Genomic DNA, 22,974 nt, shown 5'->3' with positions numbered 1-22,974 from the left:
GATGTGTGTGTGTGTGTGTGTCAAAATACTGACGGTATTATTTTCAATACCGTAAAAAAAGATATATATATATATATATATATATATTTGTTACGTATTTATATTTTGGGGGGGTTTGGGGGCATCCCCGCCTTGTGGGGGCTGCGGCGTTGCGTGCTATAAGTTAAATATAACTAGAAGAAATCTAAGATGTGTCAAATAAATGATACCCAGCTCAGGGCTCCAGCTATGCATTTGGTTGGCTAACTTGCTAGCTAACTGACTCGATGTCTAGATCAAGCTTCTTGGTTACACCAGAGACATTCAATCCCTCCTGGATCAAGATCCCTGTTGTCTAAATTGTTTTGTGCGTCCAAAAAATCTATACATATACATATATATTTATTGTTGTTGAAATAATGCGCCTTGTGTGCACTTCCGGTAATACCGTATACCCCGGTATGGTACAGAAACGGTATGACGGTATGGACATCTGAATACCGCTAAACCCTAGTGTGTGTGTGTGTGTTGCAGTAGAAGTGTATTTGTGTTCCTCCATTGTAGAGTAGAGTAGGCCTGAAGCACGACTGTTCAGCATGATGGGTTCATAGAGGAGACAAGTGACTCACACCAACACACACATACACAGCTAAACACAAACACATATACACAGTGTGTGTATTTGTGCAAAACAAAAAAAGTGGGGGCGAGCGTTGTGACCGCCAGTCACGTCCTCCTAGAGGAAGTCATAAACGCGCCCGCTTGGCTTTCACTGCTGTGCCCTGCTTCTAATGACTACCATACTACTGGGGGGACCAGAACGACTTTCACATGCAGCTGCACCCAGATAAAGAGCTTTTACAGTGGAGAGGCAGGCGGCTGCTCTCCAGGACAAGGGAACAGGTCTGGCTTTCTTCCCAGAGGGATTGCACCTGCGTGGGCCGTGGGAGGAGAAAGAGGGCCCTAGGTGGAGGACTAAGCCCTGGAGCTGAGTAGGGCCTGATTTATTGACTGGGGTTTAGCGGGGCTCTCAGGAGGGGGGGGGGGGGGGGGGTGAAGGGGAGAAGGGTGGAGACGAGGGCGTAGGGAAGAGAAAGAAAGGGGTTTCTGAGAGGGGTGGGGGAGTATTTTGGTGTGGTGGTGGTGGTGGGGGTGAGAATACATTGGTGTTTTTCGGGGGAAGTGGTGAGAGGGGGTCAGGCATCCCCATGTCATCGCTGACTTGGCTCTTTTGATTCTTAGCTGTTGTTTATGGACGATAGTAAAATCGCACAGCAGGAGAAAGGAGGGAACCAGAGTCATCTCAGCTGTGTGTGTGTGTGTGTGTGTGTGTGTGTTTGAGCACAGCTGAGCTCTCTTAGGTCAACCCTCATGGCTTGGCATTCTTGTGGCCTCATTGAGTGTGCATTTGTGTGACGTCGCACAATCACACACACATATACACTGAGTGTACCAAACATTAGGAACAACTTCCTAATATTGAGTTGCACCCCCCCTTTTTTGCCCTCAGAACAGCTTCAAGTTTGGACTCTAAAAGATGTCAAAAGCGTTCCTTAGGGATGCTGGCCCATGTTGACTCCAATGCTTTCCACAGTTGTGTCAAGTTGGCTGAATTTCCTTTGGGTGGTGGACCATTCTTGATAACTGTTGAGCGTGAAAAACACAGCAGTGTTGCAGTTCTTGACACAAACCGGTGAGCCTGGCACCTAATACCATACCTCGTTCAAAGACACTTAAATTATTTGTCTTGCAAGACACAATCCATGTCTCATTGTCTCAAGACTTAAAAATCATTCTTTAACCTGTCTCCTCCCCTTCATCTACACTGATTTGAAGTCGATTTAACAAGTGACATCAATAAGGAATCATAGCTTTCACCTCCTTCATCTGGTCAGTCTATGCCATGGAGAGAGCAGGTGTTCTTAATGTTTTGTATACTCAGTCTATAGCCTAAACACACTGACTCACTGTGCGTTGAGTCAATGTCACTTTGTCTATTTATACCACTATTGGCAGGTTAGAAGGGAAAAAACACACTAATATTACCAAAAAGTCATGTTAGCATTAGATCAACACGTGATGGTCCTTGATGGTCCAATCTCATAGACTAACAAGGGCAGAGGTTTGCAGTGCTGATGTGTTTACACATTCCACTGTAGTAAAGGTCATAGAGTGGAGGATGTCATCCACTGTCTGCAGCACTATCTCACTGAGGTGGAAACACTCTCATGCTGCTACTGCTCCTTTGACTCTGAAAACTTCCTGCTATAGTCAGTATGGCTCTAAGAGAGGAGAGGAGTGGGGAGGAGAGGAGAGGAGAGAGGAGAAAGAGGAGAGGAGAAAGAGGAGGAGATAGAGAGGAGAGGATAGAGAGGAGAAAGAGGAGAGGATGAAGAGGAGAAAGAGGAGAGGAGAAAGAGGAGAGGATAGAGAGGAGGGGATAGAGAGGAGAAAGAGGAGAGGATAAAGAGGAGGGGATAGAGAGGAGAAAGAGGAGGAGATAGAGAGGAGAAAGATGAGAGGAGAAAGAGGGGAGGTGATAGAGAGGAGAAAGAGGAGGAGAAAGAGGAGGGGATAGAGAGGAGAGGGGAAAGATGATAGGATAAAGAGGAGAGGATAAAGAGGAGGGGATAGAGAGGAGAGGAGAAAGAGGAGAGGAGAAAGAGGAGAGGAGAAAGAGGAGAGGAGAAAGGGGAGAGGAGAAAGAGGAGAGGAGAAAGAGGAGATGAAAGAGGAGAGGATGGAGAGGAGAAAGAGGAGAGGAGAGGAGAAAGAGGAGAGGATAGAGAGGAGAAAGAGGAGAGGAGAAAAAGGAGAGGATGGAGAGGAGAAAGAGGGGAGGAGAAAGAGGAGAAGATGGAGAGGAGAAAGAGGAGAGGAGAAGATGGAGAGGAGAAAGAGGAGAGGAGAAAGAGGAGGGATAGAGAGGAGAAAGGGGAGAGGATAAAGAGGAAGGGATAGAGAGGAGAAAGAATAGGGGAGAAAGAGGAGGGGATAGAGAGGAGAAAGAGGAGGGGATGGAGAGGAGAAAGAGGAGGGGATAGAGAGGAGAAAGAGGAGGGGATAAAGAGGAGAAAGAGGAGGGGATAGAGAGGAGAAAGAGGAGAGGATAGAGAGGTGAAAGAGGAGGGGATAGAGAGGAGAAAGAGGAGAGGACAGAGAGGAGAAAGAGGAGTGGATAGAGAGGAGAAAGAGGAGAGGGTAGAAAGGTGAAAGAGTAGGGGATAGAGAGGAGAAAGAGGAGAGGACAGAGAGGAGAAAGAGGAGAGGAGAAAGAGGAGGGGATAGAGAGGAGAAATAGGAGAGGAGAAAGAGGCGGGGATAGAGAGGAGAGGATAGAGAGGTGAAAGAGGAGAGGATAGAGAGGAGTGGATAAAGAGGGGGGATAGAGAGGAGAAAGAGGAGGGGCTAGAGAGGAGAGGGGAAAGAGGATAGGATAAAGAGGAGAGGATAAAGAGGAGGGGATAGAGAGGAGAGGAGAAAGAGGAGGGGATAGAGAGGAGAGAAGAAAGAGGAGGGGATAGAGAGGAAGGGATAGAGAGGAGAAAGAGGAGGGGATAGAGAGGAGAAAGAGGAGTGGAGATAGGGGAGAGGAGAAAGAGGAGATGATAGAGAGGAGAAAGATGAGAGGATGGAGAGGAGAATGAGGAGAGGAGAAAGAGGACAGGAGAAAGAGGAGAGGATGGAGAGGAGAGGAGAAAGAGGAGAGGATAGAGAGGAGAAAGAGGAGAGGATAAAGAGGAGAGGATGGAGAGAAGCAAGAAAAGAGGAGAAAGAGGAGAGGAGAAAGAGGAGAGGAGGAAGAGGAGAGGATGGAGAGAAGCAAGAAGAGAGGAGAAAGAGGAGAGGAGAAAGAGGAGAGGAGGAAGAGGAGAGGATAGAGTGGAGAAAGAGGAGAGGATAAAGAGGAGAGGATGGAGAGAAGAAAGAGGAGGGGAGAAAGAGGAGAGGAGAAAGAGGAGGGGATAGAGAGGACAGGATGGAGAGGAGAAAGATGAGAGGAGAGGATAAAGAGGAGAAAGAGGAGAGGACAGAGAGGAGAAAGAGGAGAGGAGAGGAAAAAGAGGAGAGGATGGAGAGGAGAAAGAGGAGAGGATAAAGAGGAGAGGATGGAGAGGAGAGGATAAAGAGGATAGAGAGGAGAGGATGGAGAGGAGAAAGAGGAGAGGATAGAGAGGAGGAAGAGGAGAAAGAGGAGAGGATATAGAGGAGAGGATGGAGAGGCGAAAGAGGAGAAAGAGAAGAGGAGAAAGAGGAGGGGATAGAGAGGAGAAAGAGGAGGGGATAGAGAGGAGAAAGAGGAGAGGCTAAAGAGGAGAAAGAGGAGAGGAAAAAGAGGAGAGGATAGAGAGGAGAGGAGAAAGAGGAGCAAGAGGAGGGGATAGAGAGGAGAGGAGAAAGAGGAGAGGATGGAGAGGAGAAAGAGGAGTGGATAGAGAGGAGAAAGAGGAGAGGATAAAGAGGAGGGGATAGAGGAGAAAGAGGAGAGGCTAAAGAGTAGGGGATAGAGAGGAGGGGAAAGAGAGGAGCAAGAGGAAAGGATAGAAAGGAAAAAGAGGAGAGGAAAAAGAGTAGGGGATACAGAGGAGGGGATAGAGAGGAGAAAGCGGAGAGGAAAAAGAGGAGAGGATAGAGAGGAGAAAGAGGAGAAAGAATAGGGGAGAAAGAGGAGGGGATAGATAGGAAAAAGAGGAGGGGATGGAGAGGAGAAAGAGGAGGGGAGAAAGAGGAGGGGATTGAGAGGAGAAAGAGGTGAGGAGAAAGAGGACGGGATAGAGAGCAGAAAGAGGAGGGGATAAAGAGGAGAAAGAGGAGGGGATAGAGAGGAGAAAGAGGAGAGGATAGAGAGGTGAAAGAGGAGGGGATAGAGAGGAGAAAGAGGAGAGGACAGAGAGGAGAAAGAGGAGGGGATAGAGAGGAGAAAGAGGAGAGGGTAGAAAGGTGAAAGAGGAGGGGATAGAGAGGAGAAAGAGGAGAGGACAGAGAGGAGAAAGAGGAGAGGAGAAATAGGAGGGGATAGAGAGGAGAAATAGGAGAGTATAGAGATGTGAAAGAGGAGGGGAGAAAGAGGAAGGGATAGAGAGGAGAAAGAGGAGAGGAGAAAGAGGAGGGGATAGAGAGGAGAGGATAGAGAGGTGAAAGAGGAGAGGATAGAGAGGTGAAAGAGGAGGGGATAGAGAGGGGAAAGAGGAGAGAAGAGAGAGAGGACAGAGAGGAGAAAGAGGAGGGGATAGAGAGGAGAAAGAGGAGGGGGTGAGAGGAGAAAGAGGAGAAAGAGGGGAGGTGATAGAGAGGAGAAAGAGGGGAGGTGATAGAGAGGAGAAAGAGGAGGGGATAGAGAGGGGATGGGAAAGAGGATAGGATAAAGTGGAGAGGATAAAGAGGAGAGGATAGAGAGGAGAGGGGAAAGAGGATAGGATAAAGAGGAGAGGATAAAGAGGAGGGGATAGCGAGGAGAGGAGAAAGAGGAGAGGAGAAAGAGGAGGGGATAGAGAGGAGAGGAGAAAGGGGAGAGGAGAAAAAGGAGATGATAGAGAGGAGAAAGAGGAGAGGATGGAGAGGAGAATGAGGAGAGGAGAAAGAGGACAGGATGGAGAGGAGAGGAGAAAGAGGAGAGGATAGAGAGGAGAAAGAGGAGTGGATAAAGAGGAGAGGATGGAGAGAAGAAAGAGGAGAGGAGAAAGAGGAGAGGAGAAAGAAGAGAGGATGGAGAGAAGAAAGAGGAGAGGATGGAGAGGAGAAAGAGGAGAGGATGGAGAGGATAAAGAGGAGAGGATGGAGAGGAGAAAGAGGAGAGGATGGAGAGGAGAGGATAGACAGGAGAAAGAGGAGAGGATAAAGAGGAGAGGATGGAAAGAAGAAAGAGGAGAGGAGAAAGAGGAGAAGATGGAGAGAAGAAAGAGGAGGGGAGAAAGAGGAGAGGAGAAAGAGGAGAGGATGGAGAGAAGAAAGAGGAGAGGAGAAAGAGGAGAGGAGAAAGAGGAGAGGATGGAGAGGAGATAGAGGAGAGGATGGAGAGGATAAAGAGGAGAGGATGGAGAGGAGAAAGATGAGAGGAGAAAGTGGAGAGGATAGAGAGGAGAGGAGAAAGAAGAGATGATGGAGAGGGAAAGAAAAGAGGGGAAAGAGTAGAGAAGAAAGAGGAGAAAGAGGAGAAAGATGAGAGGAGAGGATAAAGAGGAGAAAGAGGCGAGGAGAAAGAGGAGGGGAGAGGATAAAGAGGAGAAAGAGGAGAGGATGGAGAGGAGAAAGAGGAGAGGATAAAGAGGAGAGGATGGAGAGGAGAGGATAAAGAGGAGAGGATAGAGAGGAGAGGATGGAGAGGAGAAAGAGGAGAGGGTAGAGAGGAGGAAGAGGAGAAAGAGGAGAGGCTGGAGAGGCGAAAGAGGAGAGGAGAAAGAGGAGGGGATAGAGAGGAGAGGAGAAAGAGGAGAGGATGGAGAGGAGAAAGATGAGTGGATAGAGAGGAGAAGGAGGAGAGGATAAAGAGGAGAGGATGGAGAGGAGAAAGAGGAGAGGATGGAGAGGAGAGGATAGACAGGAGAAAGAGGAGAGGATAAAGAGGAGAGGATGGAGAGTAGAAAGAGGAGGGGAGAAAGAGGAGAGGATGGAGAGAAGAAAGAGGAGAGGAGAAAGAGGAGAGGATAGACAGGAGAAAGAGGAGAGGAGAAAGAGGAGAGGATGGAGAGAAGAAAGAGGAGGGGAGAAAGAGGAGAGGAGAAAGAGGAGAGGATGGAGAGAAGAAAGAGGAGAGGAGAAAGAGGAGAGGAGAAAGAGGAGAGGATGGAGAGGAGAAAGAGGAGAGGATGGAGAGGAGAAAGATGAGAGGAGAAAGAGGAGAGGATAGAGAGGTGTGGAGAAAGAGGAGATGATGGAGAGGGGAAAGAGGAGAGAAGAAAGAGGAGAAAGAGGAGAAAGATGAGAGGAGAGGATAAAGAGGAGAAAGAGGAGATGATAGAGAGGAGAAAGAGGAGGGGAGAGGATAAAGAGGAGAAAGAGGAGAGGATGGAGAGGAGAAAGAGGAGAGGATAAAGAGAAGAGGATGGAGAGGAGAGGATAAAGAGGAGAGGATAGAGAGGAGAGGATGGAGAGGAGAAAGATGAGAGGGTAGAGAGGAGTAAGAGGAGAAAGAGGAGATAATGGAGAGGCGAAAGAGGAGAAAGAGGAGAGGAGAAAGAGGAGGGGATAGAGAGGAGAGGAGAAAGAGGAGAGGATGGAGAGGAAAAAGGGGAGTGGATATAGAGGAGAAAGAGGAGAGGATAAAGAGGAGGGGATAGAGGAGAAAGATGAGAGGCTAAAGAGTAGGAGATAGAGAGGAGGGGATAGAGAGGAGAGGAGAGGAGAAAGAGGAAAGGATAGAGAGGAGAAAGAGGAGAGGATAGAGAGGAGAGGAAAAAGATTATGGGATAGAGAGCTGAAAGCGGAGAGGAAAAAGAGGAGGGGATAGAGAGGAGAAAGAGGAGAGGAGAAAGAGGAGAGGAGAAAGAATAGGGGAGAAAGAGGAGGGGATAGAGAGGAGACAGAGGAGGGGATGGAGAGGAGAAAGAGGAGGGGGGAAAGAGGATGGGATAGAGAGGAGAAAGAGGAGGGGATAAAGAGGAGAAAGATGAGGGGATAGAGAGGAGAGGATAGAGAGGTGAAAGAGGAGGGGATAGAGAGGAGAAAGAGGAGAGGACAGAGAGGAGAAAGAGGAGAGGAGAAAGAGGAGGAGATAGAGAGGAGAAAGAGGAGAGGATAGAGAGGTGAAATAGGAGGGGATAGAGAGGAGAAAGAGGAGAGTACAGAGAGGAGAAAGAGGAGAGGAGAAAGAGGAGGGGATAGAGAAGAGAAATAGGAGAGGATAGAGATGTGAAAGAGGAGGGGAGAAAGAGGAGGGGATAGAGAGGAGAAAGAGGAGAGGAGAAAGAGGGGGGGATAGAGAGGAGAGGATAGAGAGGTGAAAGAGGAGAGGATAGAGAGGAGAAAGAGGAGAGAAGAAAGATGAGAGGATAGAGAGGAGAAAGAGGAGAGGATAGAGAGGGGAAAGAGGAGAGGATATAGAGGAGAAAGAAGAGGGGATAGAGAGGAGAAAGAGGAGGGGATAGAGAGGAGAAAGAGAGGAGAAAGAGGAGGGGATAGAAAGGAGAAAGAGGAGAGGAGGAAGAGGAGGGGATAGAGAATAGAGTATAGCGAGATGAAAGAGGAGGGGATAGAGAGGAGAAAGAGGAGAGGAGAAAGAGGAGAGGAGGAAGAGCAGGGGATAGAGAGGAGTGTATAGAGAGATGAAAGAGGAGGGGATAGAGAGGAGAAAGAAGAGAGGAGAAAGAGGAGGGGATAGAGAGGAGAAAGAGGATAGGAGGAAGAAAGGAGGAGAGGAGAAAGTTGAGAGGGGAAGGGAGGATCAGAGCAGGTATTGGCAGCTCTGAGGGCGTTCCTGATGCGGTCACTGAGACATTTCCTTGTTTTTGATAGAAAAGCACATTTTTTTATCCATTAAAATAACTCAAAATTGATCCGAAATACAGTGTAGACATAGTTAATGTTGTAAATGACTATTGTAGCTGGAAACGGCAGGTTTTTTATGGAATATCTACATAGGCGTACAGAGGCCCATTATCAGCAACCATCACTCCTGTGTTCCAATGGCACGTTGTGTTAGCTAATCCAAGTTTATAATTTTAAAGGGCTAATTGATCATTAGAAAACCCTTTTGCAGTTATGTTAGCACAGCTGAAAACTGTTGTTCTGATTAAAGTGGCTTTAAAACTGGCCTTTAGACTAGTTGAGTAAGCGTCAGTATAGAGACAAAGTAGAGTTGCAATTCAACGGCTCAGACACAAGAGGTATGTGGCAGGGTCACAACGCATCACCGGGGACAAACTACCTGCCCTCCAGGACACCTACACCACCCGATGTCACAGAAAGGCCATAAAGATCATCAAGGACAACAACCACCCGAGCCACTGCCTGTTCACCCTGCTATCATCCAGAAGGCGAGGTCAGTACAGGTGCATCAAAGCAGGGACCGAGAGACTGAAAAACAGCTTCTATCTCAAGGCCATCAGACTGTTAAACAGCTACCACTAACATTGAGTGGCTGCTGCCAACATACTGTCTCAACTCCAGCTCACTTTAATAATGGAAATTGATGTAAATTGATGTAAAAAATGTACCACTAGCCACTTTAAACAATGCCACTGAATATAATGTTTACATACCCTACATTACTCATCTCATATGTATATGTACAGTGGGGCAAAAAAGTATTTAGTCAGCCACCAATTGTGCAAGTTCTCCCACTTAAAAAGATGAGAGGGGCCTGTAATTTTCATCATAGGTACACTTCAACTATGACAGACAAAATTAGAAAATCACATTGTAGGATTTTTAATGAATTTATTTGCAAATTATGGTGGAAAATAAGTATTTGGTCACCTACAAACAAGCAAGATTTCTGGCTCTCACAGACCTGTAAGAGGCTCCTCTGTCCTCCACTCGTTACCTGTATTAATGGCACCTGTTTGAACTTGTTATCAGTATAAAAGACACCTGTCCACAACCTCAAACAGTCACACTCCAAACTCCACTATGGCCAAGACCAAAGAGCTGTCAAAGGACATCAGAAACAAAATTGTAGACCTGCACCAGGCTGGGAAGACTGAATCTGCAATAGGTAAGCAGTATGCAGCACCCGGCCTCACCCTACTAGAATCTGAAGTCAAATGTCTACTGTTTGCTGTTGATCTGGTGCTTCTGTCCCCAACCAAGGAGGGCCTACAGCAGCACCGAGATCTTCTTCACTAATTCTGTCAGACCTGGGTCCTGACAGTAAGTCTCAGTAAGACAAAAATAATGGTGTTCCAAAAAAGGTCGAGTTGCCAGGGCAACAAATACAAATTATATCTAGACACTGTATCAAGGCACAAGGTGAGACCCAAATGCAGACACAGGAGGCAGATGGTTGGAGTCTTATAATGTTTATTAATCCAAAGGGGTAGGCAAGAGAATGGTTGTGGACAGGCAAAAATGTCAAAACCAGATCAGAGTCCAGGAGGTACAGAGTGGCAGACAGGCTCGTGGTCAAGACAGGCAGCTGGGTACAAAGTCCAGAAACAGGCAAGGATCAAAACCGGGAGGACTATAAAAAGAAGAATGCAAAAAGCTGGAGATCGAAAAAACGCTGGTTGACTTGGAAACATACAAGACGAACTGGCACAGAGAGACAGGAAACACAGGGGTAAATACACTGGGGAAAATAAGCGACACCTTAGAGGGGGTGGAGACAATCTCAAGGACAGGGGAAACAGATCAGGGTGTGACACACTGTTGCCCTAGAGCACACAAATAATTAAACCTACCTCGGTCTAAACATCAACACCACAAGTAACTTCCACAAGGCTGTGTGAGAGAGAGAGAGAGAGAGAGAGAGAGAGAGAGAGGGGGAAAGAGAGATAGAGGGAGAGAGAGATAGAGGGAGAGAGAGGAAGAGAGAGAGACAGAGAGAGAGAGAGAGCTTTGCCCCATTGGACAGTAATTAGATCCATGCCTTTACCCTGCACTCGCTGCCCAGTCAGACAGTGCTGTCTTTGTAAGACATACATGCACCCACACTGTTCCTGTCTGTGTTATAGTGTGTTCGATATGATAATGGTGAATGAAAGTAGCAACAGTAAAAAGAAGAGAGTTTTCACTCTATGTGTGTGTGGACTGGAGGCCTTGGCAGAGATGTGTCACTGGCAATGCAGTCAAAGCTGCTCTGAGATCAGAGGCGGTCTGTGTCTGATAAAGAGCTGTTGAGTGGGAGCACGGTGATGGGGGGCTAGAGAGGGGGTGGGGAGCTGCTGTGGGTGGGGGGGGGGGTCTTGGGTCACCAGGCCCTGATCACAACTGAAAAGGGGAGAGGAAGAGAGGGAGGAAGGGATAGAGGATTGGGATTGTAGGGAGGGACGGGTATATTAGATCAAACTGGAGTGCTCTAATCCAACTAAGAGACAAGTGACTCCCTATAGGCTCTGCTACCTTACGAGTGTTAAACTGTTTAAAAAACGTACTCACATCAGTCTCTTCGAGAGATATCACCCTGTCCTCCGGATCAGCAGTCGAAATGTGCATAAAAGGCATTGAGTTCATCTTGTAGAGAGACGTCATTGAGCAGATGATGGCTAGGGCTTCCTTTGCAGTCCATAATGAACTGTAGCCCCTGCCACATGCGTTGAGCGTCGGAGCCGGTATTGTATAATAGGATTCCACCTTTGATTGATGGCTTTGCGGAGGTCGTAGCGGGACTTCATGTATGCGTTCGTGTCCTCAGACGTAGCCTCGGGGTTGGCTGCTTGGGGAAGTAGCGAACCTTCACTGTGGGAACGACATCGGTGATGCATTTCCTTATCAAACCGGTGGCAGATGTGGTTAGCTCGTCGATGCTATCAGCAGAGTCCCGGAGAATATTCCAGTCAGCGCTAGCAAGGCAGTCCTTCAGCATAGCCTTTGCTTGGTAGACCATTTTTCTACAGAGCGTGTCACTGGTACTTCCTGTTTGAGCTTTTGTTTGTGAACAGGAAGCAGGATAATACACTCTTTGATCCCATAGCAGCACCCTTTTTGTTTCCAGGTAGAACCCTTTTTGTTTCCAGGTAGAACCCTTTTTGTTTCCAGGTAGAACCCTTTTTGTTTCCAGGTAGAACCCTTTTTGGTTCCAGGTAGAACCCTTTTTGGTTCCAGGTAGAACCCTTTTTGTTTCCAGGTAGAACCCTTTTTGTTTCCAGGTATAACCATTTTGAGTTCCATGGAACCCATAAGGGTTTTATCTGGAGCCAAAAGGGTTCTACCTGGAACTAAAACGGGTTCTTCAAAGGGTTCTCCTATGAGGACAGCTGAAGAAACCTTTTAGGTTCATGAAAGCACTGTTTTTTTCAGAGTGTAGAGTCAGGGGGACAAAATCAAATCAAATTGTATTTGTCACATGCGCCAAATACTTACAGTGAAATGCTTACTGAAATGCAGTTTTAAGATAAAAATTATTGTGAAGTAAAAAATAGATGTAAATAAATAATGAAATAAAAATAACAAATAGTTAAAGAACAGAAGTAAAATAACAGTAGGGAAGCGTCAATGTGTGAGGGCACCGGTTAGTCAAGGTAATTGAGGTAATATGTATATGTAGGTAGAGTTAAAGTTATAATAACCAGAGAGTAGCAGCAGAATAAAATGGGGGGGGGGGGGGGGGTGCAAATAGGCTGGGTAGCAATTTGATTAGCAGAGAGAACAGTCTATGACTATGGTGGCTGGAGTCTTTGACCATTTTTAGGGCTCTCCTCTGACACCGCCTGGCATAGAGGTCCTTCCTGGATGGCAGGAAGCTTAGTGTCTTGCGGTCGGAGTCTGAGCATTTGCCATACCAGACTGTGATGCAACCAGTTAGGTTGCGCTCGATGGTGCAACTGTAGAAAGTTTTGAGGATAATAGGACCCATGACAAATCTTTTCAGTCTCCTGAGGGGAATAGGCTTTGCATGCCCTCTTCACGACTGTCTTGGTGTGTTTGGACCATGATAGTTTGTTGGTGATGTGAACACAAAGGAACTTGAAGCTCTAAACCTCGGTCCTCCTTTTCCTGTAGTCCACAATCACATCCCTTATCTTGATCACATTGAGGGAGAGGTTGTTATCCTGGCACTACATGGCCAAGTCTCTGACCTCCTACCTATAGGCTGTCTCATCGTTGTTGGTGATCAGGCCTACCACTATATTGTTTCGTCTGCAAACTTAATGATGTTGATGGAGCCTGGCCATGCAGCCGTGGGTGAACAAGGAGTACAGGAGGGGACTGAGCACGCACCCCTGTGGGGCCCCCGTGTTGAGGATCAGTGTGGCAGATGTGTTGTTACCTACCCTTACCCACTGGGGGCAGCCCGTCAGGAAGTCCAGGATCCAGTTGCAGAGGGAGGTGTTTAGTCCCAGGGTCCTTAGCTTAGTGATGAGTTTTGAGGGCACTATGGTGTGAATGCTGAGCTGTAGTGAATGAATAGCATTCTCATGTAGGTGTTCCTTTTGTCCAGGTGGGAAAGGGCAGTGTGGAGTGCAATAGAGATTGCATCATCTGTGGATCTGTTGGGGCGGTATACAAATTGAAGTGGGTCTAGGGTTTCTGGGGTAATGATGTTGATGTGAGCTATGACCAGACTTTCAAAGCCCTTCATGGCTACAGATGTGAGTGCTACGGGTCAGTAGTCATTTAGGTAAGTTACCTTAGTGTTATTGGGCACAGGGACTATGGTGGTCTGCTTGAAACATGTAGGTATTGCAGACTCAGCCAGGGACATGTTGAAAATGTCAGTGAAGACACTTGCCAGTTGGTGAGCGCATGCTCGGAGTACCTGTCCTGGTAATCCGTCAGGCCCCGCGGCCTTGTGAATGTTGAACGATGTCTTACTCACATCGGCTACAGAGAGTGTGATCACACAGTTGTTCGGAACAGCTGATGCTCTCATGCATGCTTCAGTGTTGCTTGCCTCAAAGTGAGCATAGAAGTAATTTAGCTCGTTTGGTAGACTCGCGACTGTGCGAGCCGCTGTAGGACGATTCAATCTTAGTCCTGTATTGACGCTTTGCCTGTTTGATGGTCTGACTGAAGGCATAGCAGGATTTCTTATTAGCGTCCGCGTATCAGTCTGGTGTTTTCTGTAATGACCTTAGTGATCAAAGTTTTACAGCCTGTGTTCGTAATGGCTGCTCAGTGAAACAACCTGTCCTGATTTGTCATAGACGCTTGCTAAAAAACTTTAATGAGCAAGCCTTCCTTCATGAACTGGCCTCTGTAAAATGGTATAGAAACAGCTTGATCCCCTCTGGCGAAGACGCTTGGACCTTCTTGTTTGATATTTTCAGTAGAATTGTTAACAAACACATCCCCATAAAGAAAATGAGAATTAAAAACAGGTTCAGCCCCTGTTTCGACCGTAATCTCGCCGAGTTGATCCACCACAAGAATTGCATTTGGCAAAAGGCTCGGCACACGCATGCTCACGCTGACTAGCTCTCGTTCAGGCAAATGAGAAATAAGTGCACTGAGGCTATCCGGAAGGCCAAAGTTATTTACTTTAAGGAGCAGTTCTCTCTCTGTGGTTCTAAACCCAAGAAGTACTTAATGTACCTTAAAGTTGATGATGTGGTTGTTACTGACAAGAAGCAGATGGCTGAGCCCTTTAATCACCACTTCATTAATTCCTATTTGACCCAGCCATGCCACCTTGCCCGTCCGACATTTCCTCATATCCCACCCCTTCTAATGCGACTGTCTCCGATGCTTCTCCATCTTTTTCCCCTGCCCCGCTACAAAGTTTATCCCTGCAGGCAGTCACTGAGCCTGAGGTGCTAAAGGAGCCCCTGAAACTTCACCTCAAAAAAACATCTGGTCAGATGGTTTAGACCCTTTCTTCTTTAAGGTTGCTGCCCCTATCATCGCCAAGCCTCTCTCTGACCTTATTAATCTGTCTCTCCTTTCTGGGGGGGTTCCCATTGCTTGGAAGGCAACCACAGTTAGTCCTTTACTTAAAGGGGGCGATAAGCTGATCCTGACTGTTATAGGCGTATAGGCTGATCCTAACTGTTATAGGCCTATAGGCCCTGCCCTGCTTATCAAAAGTGTTGGAAAAACTTCTGACTGGCTGTCTATTGATGTCTATAGTATTGATGTCTATAGTATTATCTCTGGTATGAAATCTGGTTTCCGCTCAGGTTATGGATGTGTCACTGCGACCTTTAAGGTCCTCAATGATGTCACCATTGACCTTGATTCTATGCAATGTTGTGCTGCTATTTTTATTGACTTGGCATAAGCTTATGATACGGTAGACCATTCCATTCTTGTGAGCCTCTTTTTTATTTTTAATCCCGGGCCCCGTCCCCGCAGGAGGCCTTTTGCCTTTTCGTAGGCCGTCATTGTAAATAAGAATGTGTTCTTAACTGACTTGCCTAGTTAAATAAAGGTTAAATAAAATCAAAAATGAATGAGTCCCGCTCCTTGAAAGTGGCAGCTCTACCCTTTAGCTCAGTGCACAAAATGGCTACATTGGGTCAGAGCAAGACAGCAGCCATACAGCACCATCTTTAGTATGTGAGTGCGTATCTATGTGCACACAGTCAAACAGGGGGTGCTTATATTTGTCCTGTTTCACAACCTGTACAAGTGTGAGGTGTGAAATATATTTTTTTGCATATCCCAACTCCCCCTGAGACACCCTCGGAGAGTGGGGTCACAGCCAGGGATCAGCCATTATTGACGGCAAACCTGGAGCAATTAGGGTTAATTGCCTTTCTCAAGGGCAGATCGACAGATCGGGGATTCAAACTAGCAACCTTTCGGTTACTGATCCAACACTCAGACCACTAGGCTACCTGCCGCTAGTCTACTCTGACCACTAGGCTACCTGTGTGCTCGTCTGTGTGTGTGTGTGTGTGTGTGTGTGTGTGTGCGCCACCTCATGAGATCCAGAGAGGAAGAGAGACAAGTCTCTTGGGTTCAGAGAGGAGGAGAGGAGAGACTAGTCTCTGGGGTTCAGAGAGGAGGAGAGGAGAGACTAGTCTCTGGGGTTCAGAGAGGAGGAGAGGAGAGACTAGTCTCTTGGGTTCAGAGGGGAGGAGAGGAGAGTCTAGTCTCTGGGGTTCAGAGAGGATGAGAGGAGAGACAAGTCTCTTGGGTTCAGAGAGGAGGAGAGGAGTCTAGTCTCTGAGGTTCAGAGAGGAGGAGAGGAGAGACTAGTCTCTGGGGTTCAGAGAGGAGGAGAGGAGAGACTAGATTCTGGGGTTCAGGGAGGATGAGAGGAGAGACAAGTCTCTGGGGTTCAGAGAGGAGGAGAGGAGAGACTAGTCTCTGGGGTTCAGAGAGGAGAAGAGGAGAGACTAGTCTCTGGGGTTCAGAGAGGAGAAGAGGAGAGACTAGTCTCTGGGGTTCAGAGAGGAGGAGAGGAGAGACGAGTCTCTGGGGTTCAGAGAGGAGGAGAGGAGAGACTAGTCTCTGGTGTTCAGGGAGAAGGAGAGGAGAGACGAGTCTCTGGGGTTCAGAGAAGAGGAGAGAGTTTGTGTGTGTGTGCACGTGCATGCTTGTGTTTGTGGGGTTCTGTCTATCTGATCCTTTGTGCATGTTTTTGTGTTCCAGTGGAGCACGATAAGGAGTTTCTCTCGGTCCGGCGGCACCACAGAGAGTTTCGTTTCGACCTATCACGTATCCCCGATGGGGAAGCGGTCACCGCTGCAGAGTTACGCATCTATAAGGACTTCATCCACGAGCGCTTTGAGAATGAGACCTTCCGCATCAGTGTCTACCAGGTGCTGAAGGAACACAACGACAGGTGAGGGACAGTGTGTGTGTGTCAGTATGTTTTAGGGTTCTCCTCTGTTATGTCACACAGCAACAGGTTGTGTTCCCTCACTTCTATTCTCCCACCATTGTTTTCAAAGATCAGTGAGTATATCCAGTCTTTCCCACAGCCATGTGGAAGGTGTGTATACAGTGCCTTGTGAAAGTATTCGGCCCTTTTGACCTTTTGCCACATTTCAGGCTTCAAACATAAAGATATAAAACTGTATTTTTTTGTGAAGAATCAACAACAAGTGGGACACAATCATGAAGTGGAACGACATTTTTTGTATATTTCAAACTTTTTTAACAAATCAAAAACTGAAAAATTCTCAGTGCAAAATTATTCAGCCCCTTTACTTTCAGTGCAGCAAACTCTCTCCAGAAGTTCAGTGAGGATCTCTGAATGATCCAATGTTGACCTAAATGACTAATGATGATAAATACAATCCACCTGTGTGTAATCAAGTCTCCGTATAAATGCACCTGCACTGTGATAGTCTCAGAGGTCCGTTAAAAGCGCAGAGAGCATCATGAAGAACAAGGAACACACCAGGCAGGTCCGAGATACTGTTGTGAAGAAGTTTAAAGCCAGATTTGGATACAAAAATATTTCCCAAGCTTTAAACATCCCAAGGAGCACTGTGCAAGCGATAATATTGAAATGGAAGGAGTATCAGACCACTGCAAATCTACCAAGACCTGGCCGTCCCTCTAAACTTTCAGCTCATACAAGGAGAAGACTGATCAGAGATGCAGCCAAGAGGCCCATGATCACTCTGGATGAACTGCAGAGATCTACAGCTGAGGTGGGAGACTCTGTCCATAGGACAACAATCAGTCGTATATTGCACAAATCTGGCCTTTATGGAAGAGTGGCAAGAAGAAAGCCATTTCTTAAAGATATCCATAAAAAGTGTAGTTTAAAGTTTGCTACAAGCCACCTGGGAGACACACCAAACATGTGGAAGAAGGTGCTCTGGTCAGATGAAACTAAAATTGAACTTTTTTGGCAACAATGCAAAATGTTATGTTTGGCGTAAAAGCAACACAGCTGAACACACCATCCCCACTGTCAAACATGGTGGTGGCAACATCATGGTTTGGGCCTGCTTTTCTTCAGCAGGGACAGGGAAGATGGTTAAAATTGATGGGAAGATGGATGGAGCCAAATACAGGACCATTCTGGAAGAAAACCTGATGGAGTCTGCAAAAGACCTGAGACTGGGACGGAGATTTGTCTTCCAACAAGACAATGATCCAAAACATAAAGCAAAATCTACAATGGAATGGTTCAAAAATAAACATATCCAGGTGTTAGAATGGCCAAGTCAAAGTCCAGACCTGAATCCAATCGAGAATCTGTGGAAAGAACTGAAAACTGCTGTTCACAAATGCTCTCCATCCAACCTCACTGAGCTCGAGCTGTTTTGCAAGGAGGAATGGGAAAAAATGTCAGTCTCTCGATGTGCAAAACTGATAGAGACATACCCCAAGCAACTTACAGCTGTAATCGCAGCAAAAGGTGGCGCTACAAAGTATTAACTTACAGGGGCTGAATAATTTTGCACGCCCAATTTTTCAGTTTTTGATTTGTTAAAAAAGTTTGAAATATCCAATAAATGTCGTTCCACTTCATGATTGTGTCCCACTTGTTGTTGATTCTTCACAAAAAAAATACAATTTTATATCTTTATGTTTGAAGCCTGAAATGTGGCAAAAGGTCGCAAAGTTCAAGGGGGCCAAATACTTTCGCAAGGCACTGTGACCTATGCTGTGTAAAGGGCCTATGCTGTGTAAAGGGCCAGGCTTCTGCTGCCTGCACAGCTCTAAGGGGAACAACACATATATCCCTCTGCCAGGGAAGTGTGTGTGAAGCAGAGCACTATGACACACTATCCAACCTGTCAGTAGACCTGGCCTGGGAGGAACGATGGACACTGGAGGAAGAAGGGATAGAATATCAGAAAGGAAAAGAGGAGAAAAAGACAAAAACATTCCACTTTAGAACATTGATTTTTAGTTGGACACGGATTCTTTCTCTCTCCTTCATTCTTTCTTTCTTTCTTTCTTTCTCTATCTCTCTCTATCCTTCTTTCTCTCTCTACCTCTCTCTCTCCCTCTACCTCTATCTCTCTCTCTACCTCTATCTCTCTCTCTACCTCTCTCTCTCTCTCTACCTCTATCTCTCTCTCTCTACCTCTCTCTCTCTACCTCTCTCTCTCTACCTCTCTCTCTCTACCTCTCTCTCTCTATCCTTCTTTCTCTCTCTACCTCTCTCTCTCTCTCTCTATCCTTCTTTCTCTATCTCTCTCTCTATCCTTCTTTCTCTCTCTACCTCTCTCTCTCTACCTCTATCTCTCTCTCTACCTCTCTCTCTCTCTACCTCTCTCTCTCTCTCTCTACCTCTCTCTATCCTTCTTTCTCTCTCTACCTCTCTCTCTCTCTATCCTTCTTTCTCTCTCTACCTCTCTCTCTCTCTCCCTCTACCCCCTCTCTCTCTCTCTACCTCTACCTCTCTCTCTCTCTCTCTCTCTCTACCTCTCTCTCTACCTCGCTCTCTTTCACTACCTCTCTCTCTACCTCTCTCTCTCTCTCTCTACCTCTCTCTCTACCTCTCTCTCTCTCTCTCTACCTCTCTCTCTCTCTCTCTACCTCTCTCTCTCTACCTCTCTCTCTCTCTACCTCTCTCTCTCAATTCAATTCAATTCAATTCAAGGGCTTTATTGGCATGGGAAACATGTGTTAACATTGCCAAAGCAAGTGAGGTAGATAATATATCAAATGATTATATAAAGTGAAAAACAATTCAAATTAACAGTAAACATTACACATACAGAAGTTTCAAAACAATAAAGACATTACAAATGTCATATTATATATATACAGTGTTTAAACAATGTACAAATGGTTAAAGGACACAAGATAAAATAAATAAGCATAAATATGGGTTGTATTTACAATGGTGTTTGTTCTTCACTGGTTGCCCTTTTCTCATGGCAACAGGTCACAAATCTTGCTGCTGTGATGGCACACTGTGGAATTTCACCCAGTAGATATGGGAGTTTTTCAAAATTGGATTTGTTTTCGAATTCTTTGTGGATCTGTGTAATCTGAGGGAAATATGTCTCTCTAATATGGTCATACATTGGGCAGGAGGTTAGGAACTGCAGCTCAGTTTCCACCTCATTTTGTGGGCAGTGAGCACATAGCCTGTCTTCTCTTGAGAGCCATGTCTGCCTACGGCGGCCTTTCTCAATAGCAAGGCGATGCTCACTGAGTCTGTACATAGTCAAAGCTTTCCTTAATTTTGGGTCAGTCACAGTGGTCAGGTATTCCGCCGCTGTGTACTCTCTGTGTAGGGCCAAATAGCATTCTAGTTTGCTCTGTTTTTTTGTTAATTCTTTCCAATGTGTCAAGTAATTATCTTTTTGTTTTCTCATGATTTGGTTGGGTCTAATTGTGCTGTTGTCCTGGGGCTATGTAGGGTGTGTTTGTGTTTGGGAACAGAGCCCCAGGACCAGCTTGCTTAGGGGACTCTTCTCCAGGTTCATCTCTCTGTAGGTGATGGCTTTGTTATGGAAGGTTTGGGAATCACTTCCTTTTAGGTGGTTGTAGAATTTAACGGCTCTTTTCTGGATTTTGATAATTTGTGGGTATTGGCCTAATTCTGCTCTGCATGCATTATTTGGTGTTCTACGTTGTTACATGGAGGATATTTTTGCAGAATTCTGCGTGCAGAGTCTCAATTTGGTGTTTGTCCCATTTTGTGAAGTCTTGGTTGGTGAGCGGACCCCAGACCTCACAACCATAAAGGGCAATGGGCTCTATGACTGATTCAAGTATTTTTAGCCAAATCCTAATTGGTATGTTGAAATTTATGTTCCTTTTGATGGCATAGAATGCCCTTCTTGCCTTGTCTCTCAGATCGTTCACAGCTTTGTGGAAGTTACCTGTGGCGCTGATGTTTAGGCCAAGGTATGTATAGTTTTTTGTGTGCTCTAGGGCAACAGTGTCTAGATGGAATTTGTATTTGTGGTCCTGGTGACTGGACCTTTTTTGGAACACCATTATTTTGGTCTTACTGAGATTTACTGTCAGGGCCCGGGTCTGACAGAATCTGTGCATAAGATCTAGGTGCTGCTGTAGGCCCTCCTTGGTTGGTGACAGAAGCACCAGATCATCAGCAAACAGCAGACATTTGACTTCGGATTCTAGCAGGGGGAGGCCGGGTGATGCAGACTTTTCTAGTGCCCGCGCCAATCAGTTGATATATATGTTGAAGAGGGTGGGGCTTAAGCTGCATCCCTGTCTAACCCCACGACCCTGTGTGAAGAAATGTGTGTGTTTTTTGCCAATTTTAACCGCACACTTGTTGTTTGTGTACATGGATTTTATAATGTCGTATGTTTTACCCCCAACACTACTTTCCATCAGTTTGTATAGCAGACCCTCATGCCAAATTGAGTCGAAGGCTTTTTTGAAATCAACAAAGCATGAGAAGACTTTGCCTTTGTTTTGGTTTGTTTGGTTGTCAATTAGGGTGTGCAGGGTGAATACATGGTCTGTTGTACGGTAATTTGGTAAAAAGCCAATTTGACATTTGCTCAGTACATTGTTTTCATTGAGGAAATGTACGAGTCTGCTGTTAATGATAATGCAGAGGATTTTCCCAAGGTTACTGTTGACACATATTCCACGGTAGTTATTGGGGTCGAATTTGTCTCCACTTTTGTGGATTGGGGTGATCAGTCCTTGGTTCCAAATATTGGGGAAGATGCCAGAGCTAAGGATGATGTTAAAGAGTTTTAGTATAGCCAATTGGAATTTTTTGTCTGTATATTTGATCATTTCATTGAGGATACCATCAACACCACAGGCCTTTTTGGGTTGGAGGGTTTTTATTTTGTCCTATAACTCATTCAATGTAATTGGAGAATCCAGTGGGTTCTGGTAGTCTTTAATAGTTGATTCTAAGATCTGTATTTGATCATGTATATGTTTTTGCTCTTTATTCTTTGTTATAGAGCCAAAAAGATTGGAGAAGTGGTTTACCCATACATCTCCATTTTGGATAGATAATTCTTCGTGTTGTTGTTTGTTTAGTGTTTTCCAATTTTCCCAGAAGTGGTTAGAGTCTATGGATTCTTCAATTGCATTGAGCTGATTTCTGACATGCTGTTCCTTCTTTTTCCGTAGTGTATTTCTGTATTGTTTTAGTGATTCACCATAGTGAAGGCGTAGACTTTCTCTCTCTACCTCTCTCTCTCTCTACCTCTCTCTCTCGCTCTACCTCTCTCTCTCTCTACCTCTCTCTCTCTCTCTCTCTATCTCTCTCTACCTCTCTCTCTACCTCTCTCTCTCTCTACCTCTCTCTTTACCTCTCTCTCTCTACTTCTCTCTCTCTACCGCTCTCTCTCTCTATCTCTACCTCTCTCTCTCTACCTCTCTCTCTCTCTACCTCTCTCTCTCTACCTCTCTCTCTACTTCTCTCTCTCTCTCTCTCTCTCTCTCTCTATCTACCTCTCTCTCTCTCTCTCTCTCTCTACCTCTCTCTCTCTCTCTCTCTCCCTTTCCCTCTCTCTCTCTCTATCTCTCTCTCTCTATCTCTCTCTCTATCCTTCTTTCTCTCTCTCTCTCTCTGGCTCTTTCTCTGTTTCACTCCCTTAATTCCAGTGTGTGATGGACAGTGTGTTCAGGATGAACGGAGCAGTCGTTTATAAAGTCATTATTGTCAATTGAGAAAATGAAGTGTTCCCCTGGACCTCCCCATCTGGAGCCCTCCCTCCCTCCCTCCCTCCCTCCCTCCCTCCCTCCCTCCCTCCCTCCCTCCCTCCCTCCCTCCCTCCCTCCCTCCTCAGCTCCACACTTTTTGCACATATTATTTAAGTTTGCAGGCTTGTATGTGTGTGTGTGTGTTTGTCTGTATCTGTGTGTGTGTGTGTGTTTCTTTGCGTATGTTTGCATGTTTGGGTCCCATGTGGGTCTGGTTGTGTATGTGTGTGTGTTTGTCTCCGTGTTTGTGTGAATGTTTACTCATGCATGCACATGTGTGTGTGTGTGTGTGTATCTCCTCCAGGAAGTCGGACCTGTTTCTGTTGGACTCGCGGGTCATCTGGGCGGCTGAGGAGGGGTGGCTGGTGATTGATGTGACATTGACCAGTAACCACTGGGTTCTGAATCCTGGACACAACCTGGGACTGCAGCTGGCTCTGGAGAGCACTGCCGGTAAGCAGAGGGCCTTTGAACCAGGTCTAGAACCCAGAGGGAGCTCTCTAAACCAGAACTTCTATATGAGAGGTCAAACCATATAAGAACCAGGACACCTAACCATATAGCTTACAGTATAAGTACTGATCTAGGACCAGCTCATCCCTTTCCATATAATCTTATTAATTAGGATCTAAATGATGTATATGGGGCCTGGATTCATGTAAGAACAGGAGACAGCATGAGCAGTATGACCTCAGTGCATAGCAATGGCACATTCTCTACCAGCACACAACAGAGAGAACACACTGGTAGAGGGATAATACAAGCCGTCATTATTTAACACGATCCACTATACCCTCATCATCACCCATGCAGAAGAGATTACAACAAACAACATGTAATGCAGATGCATTTCTGTTGAGTCAAGTTTCTCTTTAGAGCGGAGGC

At 46.1% G+C, this 22,974-nt stretch overlaps 1 protein-coding gene across 1 annotated transcript in view; it reads left to right on the top strand.

Moving 5' to 3' along the window:
* The window catches only part of LOC110491122 (bone morphogenetic protein 7), a 56,981-nt gene that overhangs the window by 24,284 nt on the left and 9,723 nt on the right, over positions 1 to 22,974 (top strand). The window contains exons 2-3 of the mRNA XM_036947379.1: positions 16,114 to 16,306; positions 22,394 to 22,542. Of these exons, the coding sequence (XP_036803274.1) occupies positions 16,114 to 16,306; positions 22,394 to 22,542 (342 nt within the window). The remainder of the gene's footprint in view (positions 1 to 16,113; positions 16,307 to 22,393; positions 22,543 to 22,974) is intronic.

This window comes from Oncorhynchus mykiss, chromosome 16, assembly GCF_013265735.2.
Source record: "Oncorhynchus mykiss isolate Arlee chromosome 16, USDA_OmykA_1.1, whole genome shotgun sequence".
Taxonomy (NCBI): domain Eukaryota; kingdom Metazoa; phylum Chordata; class Actinopteri; order Salmoniformes; family Salmonidae; genus Oncorhynchus; species Oncorhynchus mykiss.
This window is presented reverse-complemented; position numbering and strand designations above follow the sequence as displayed.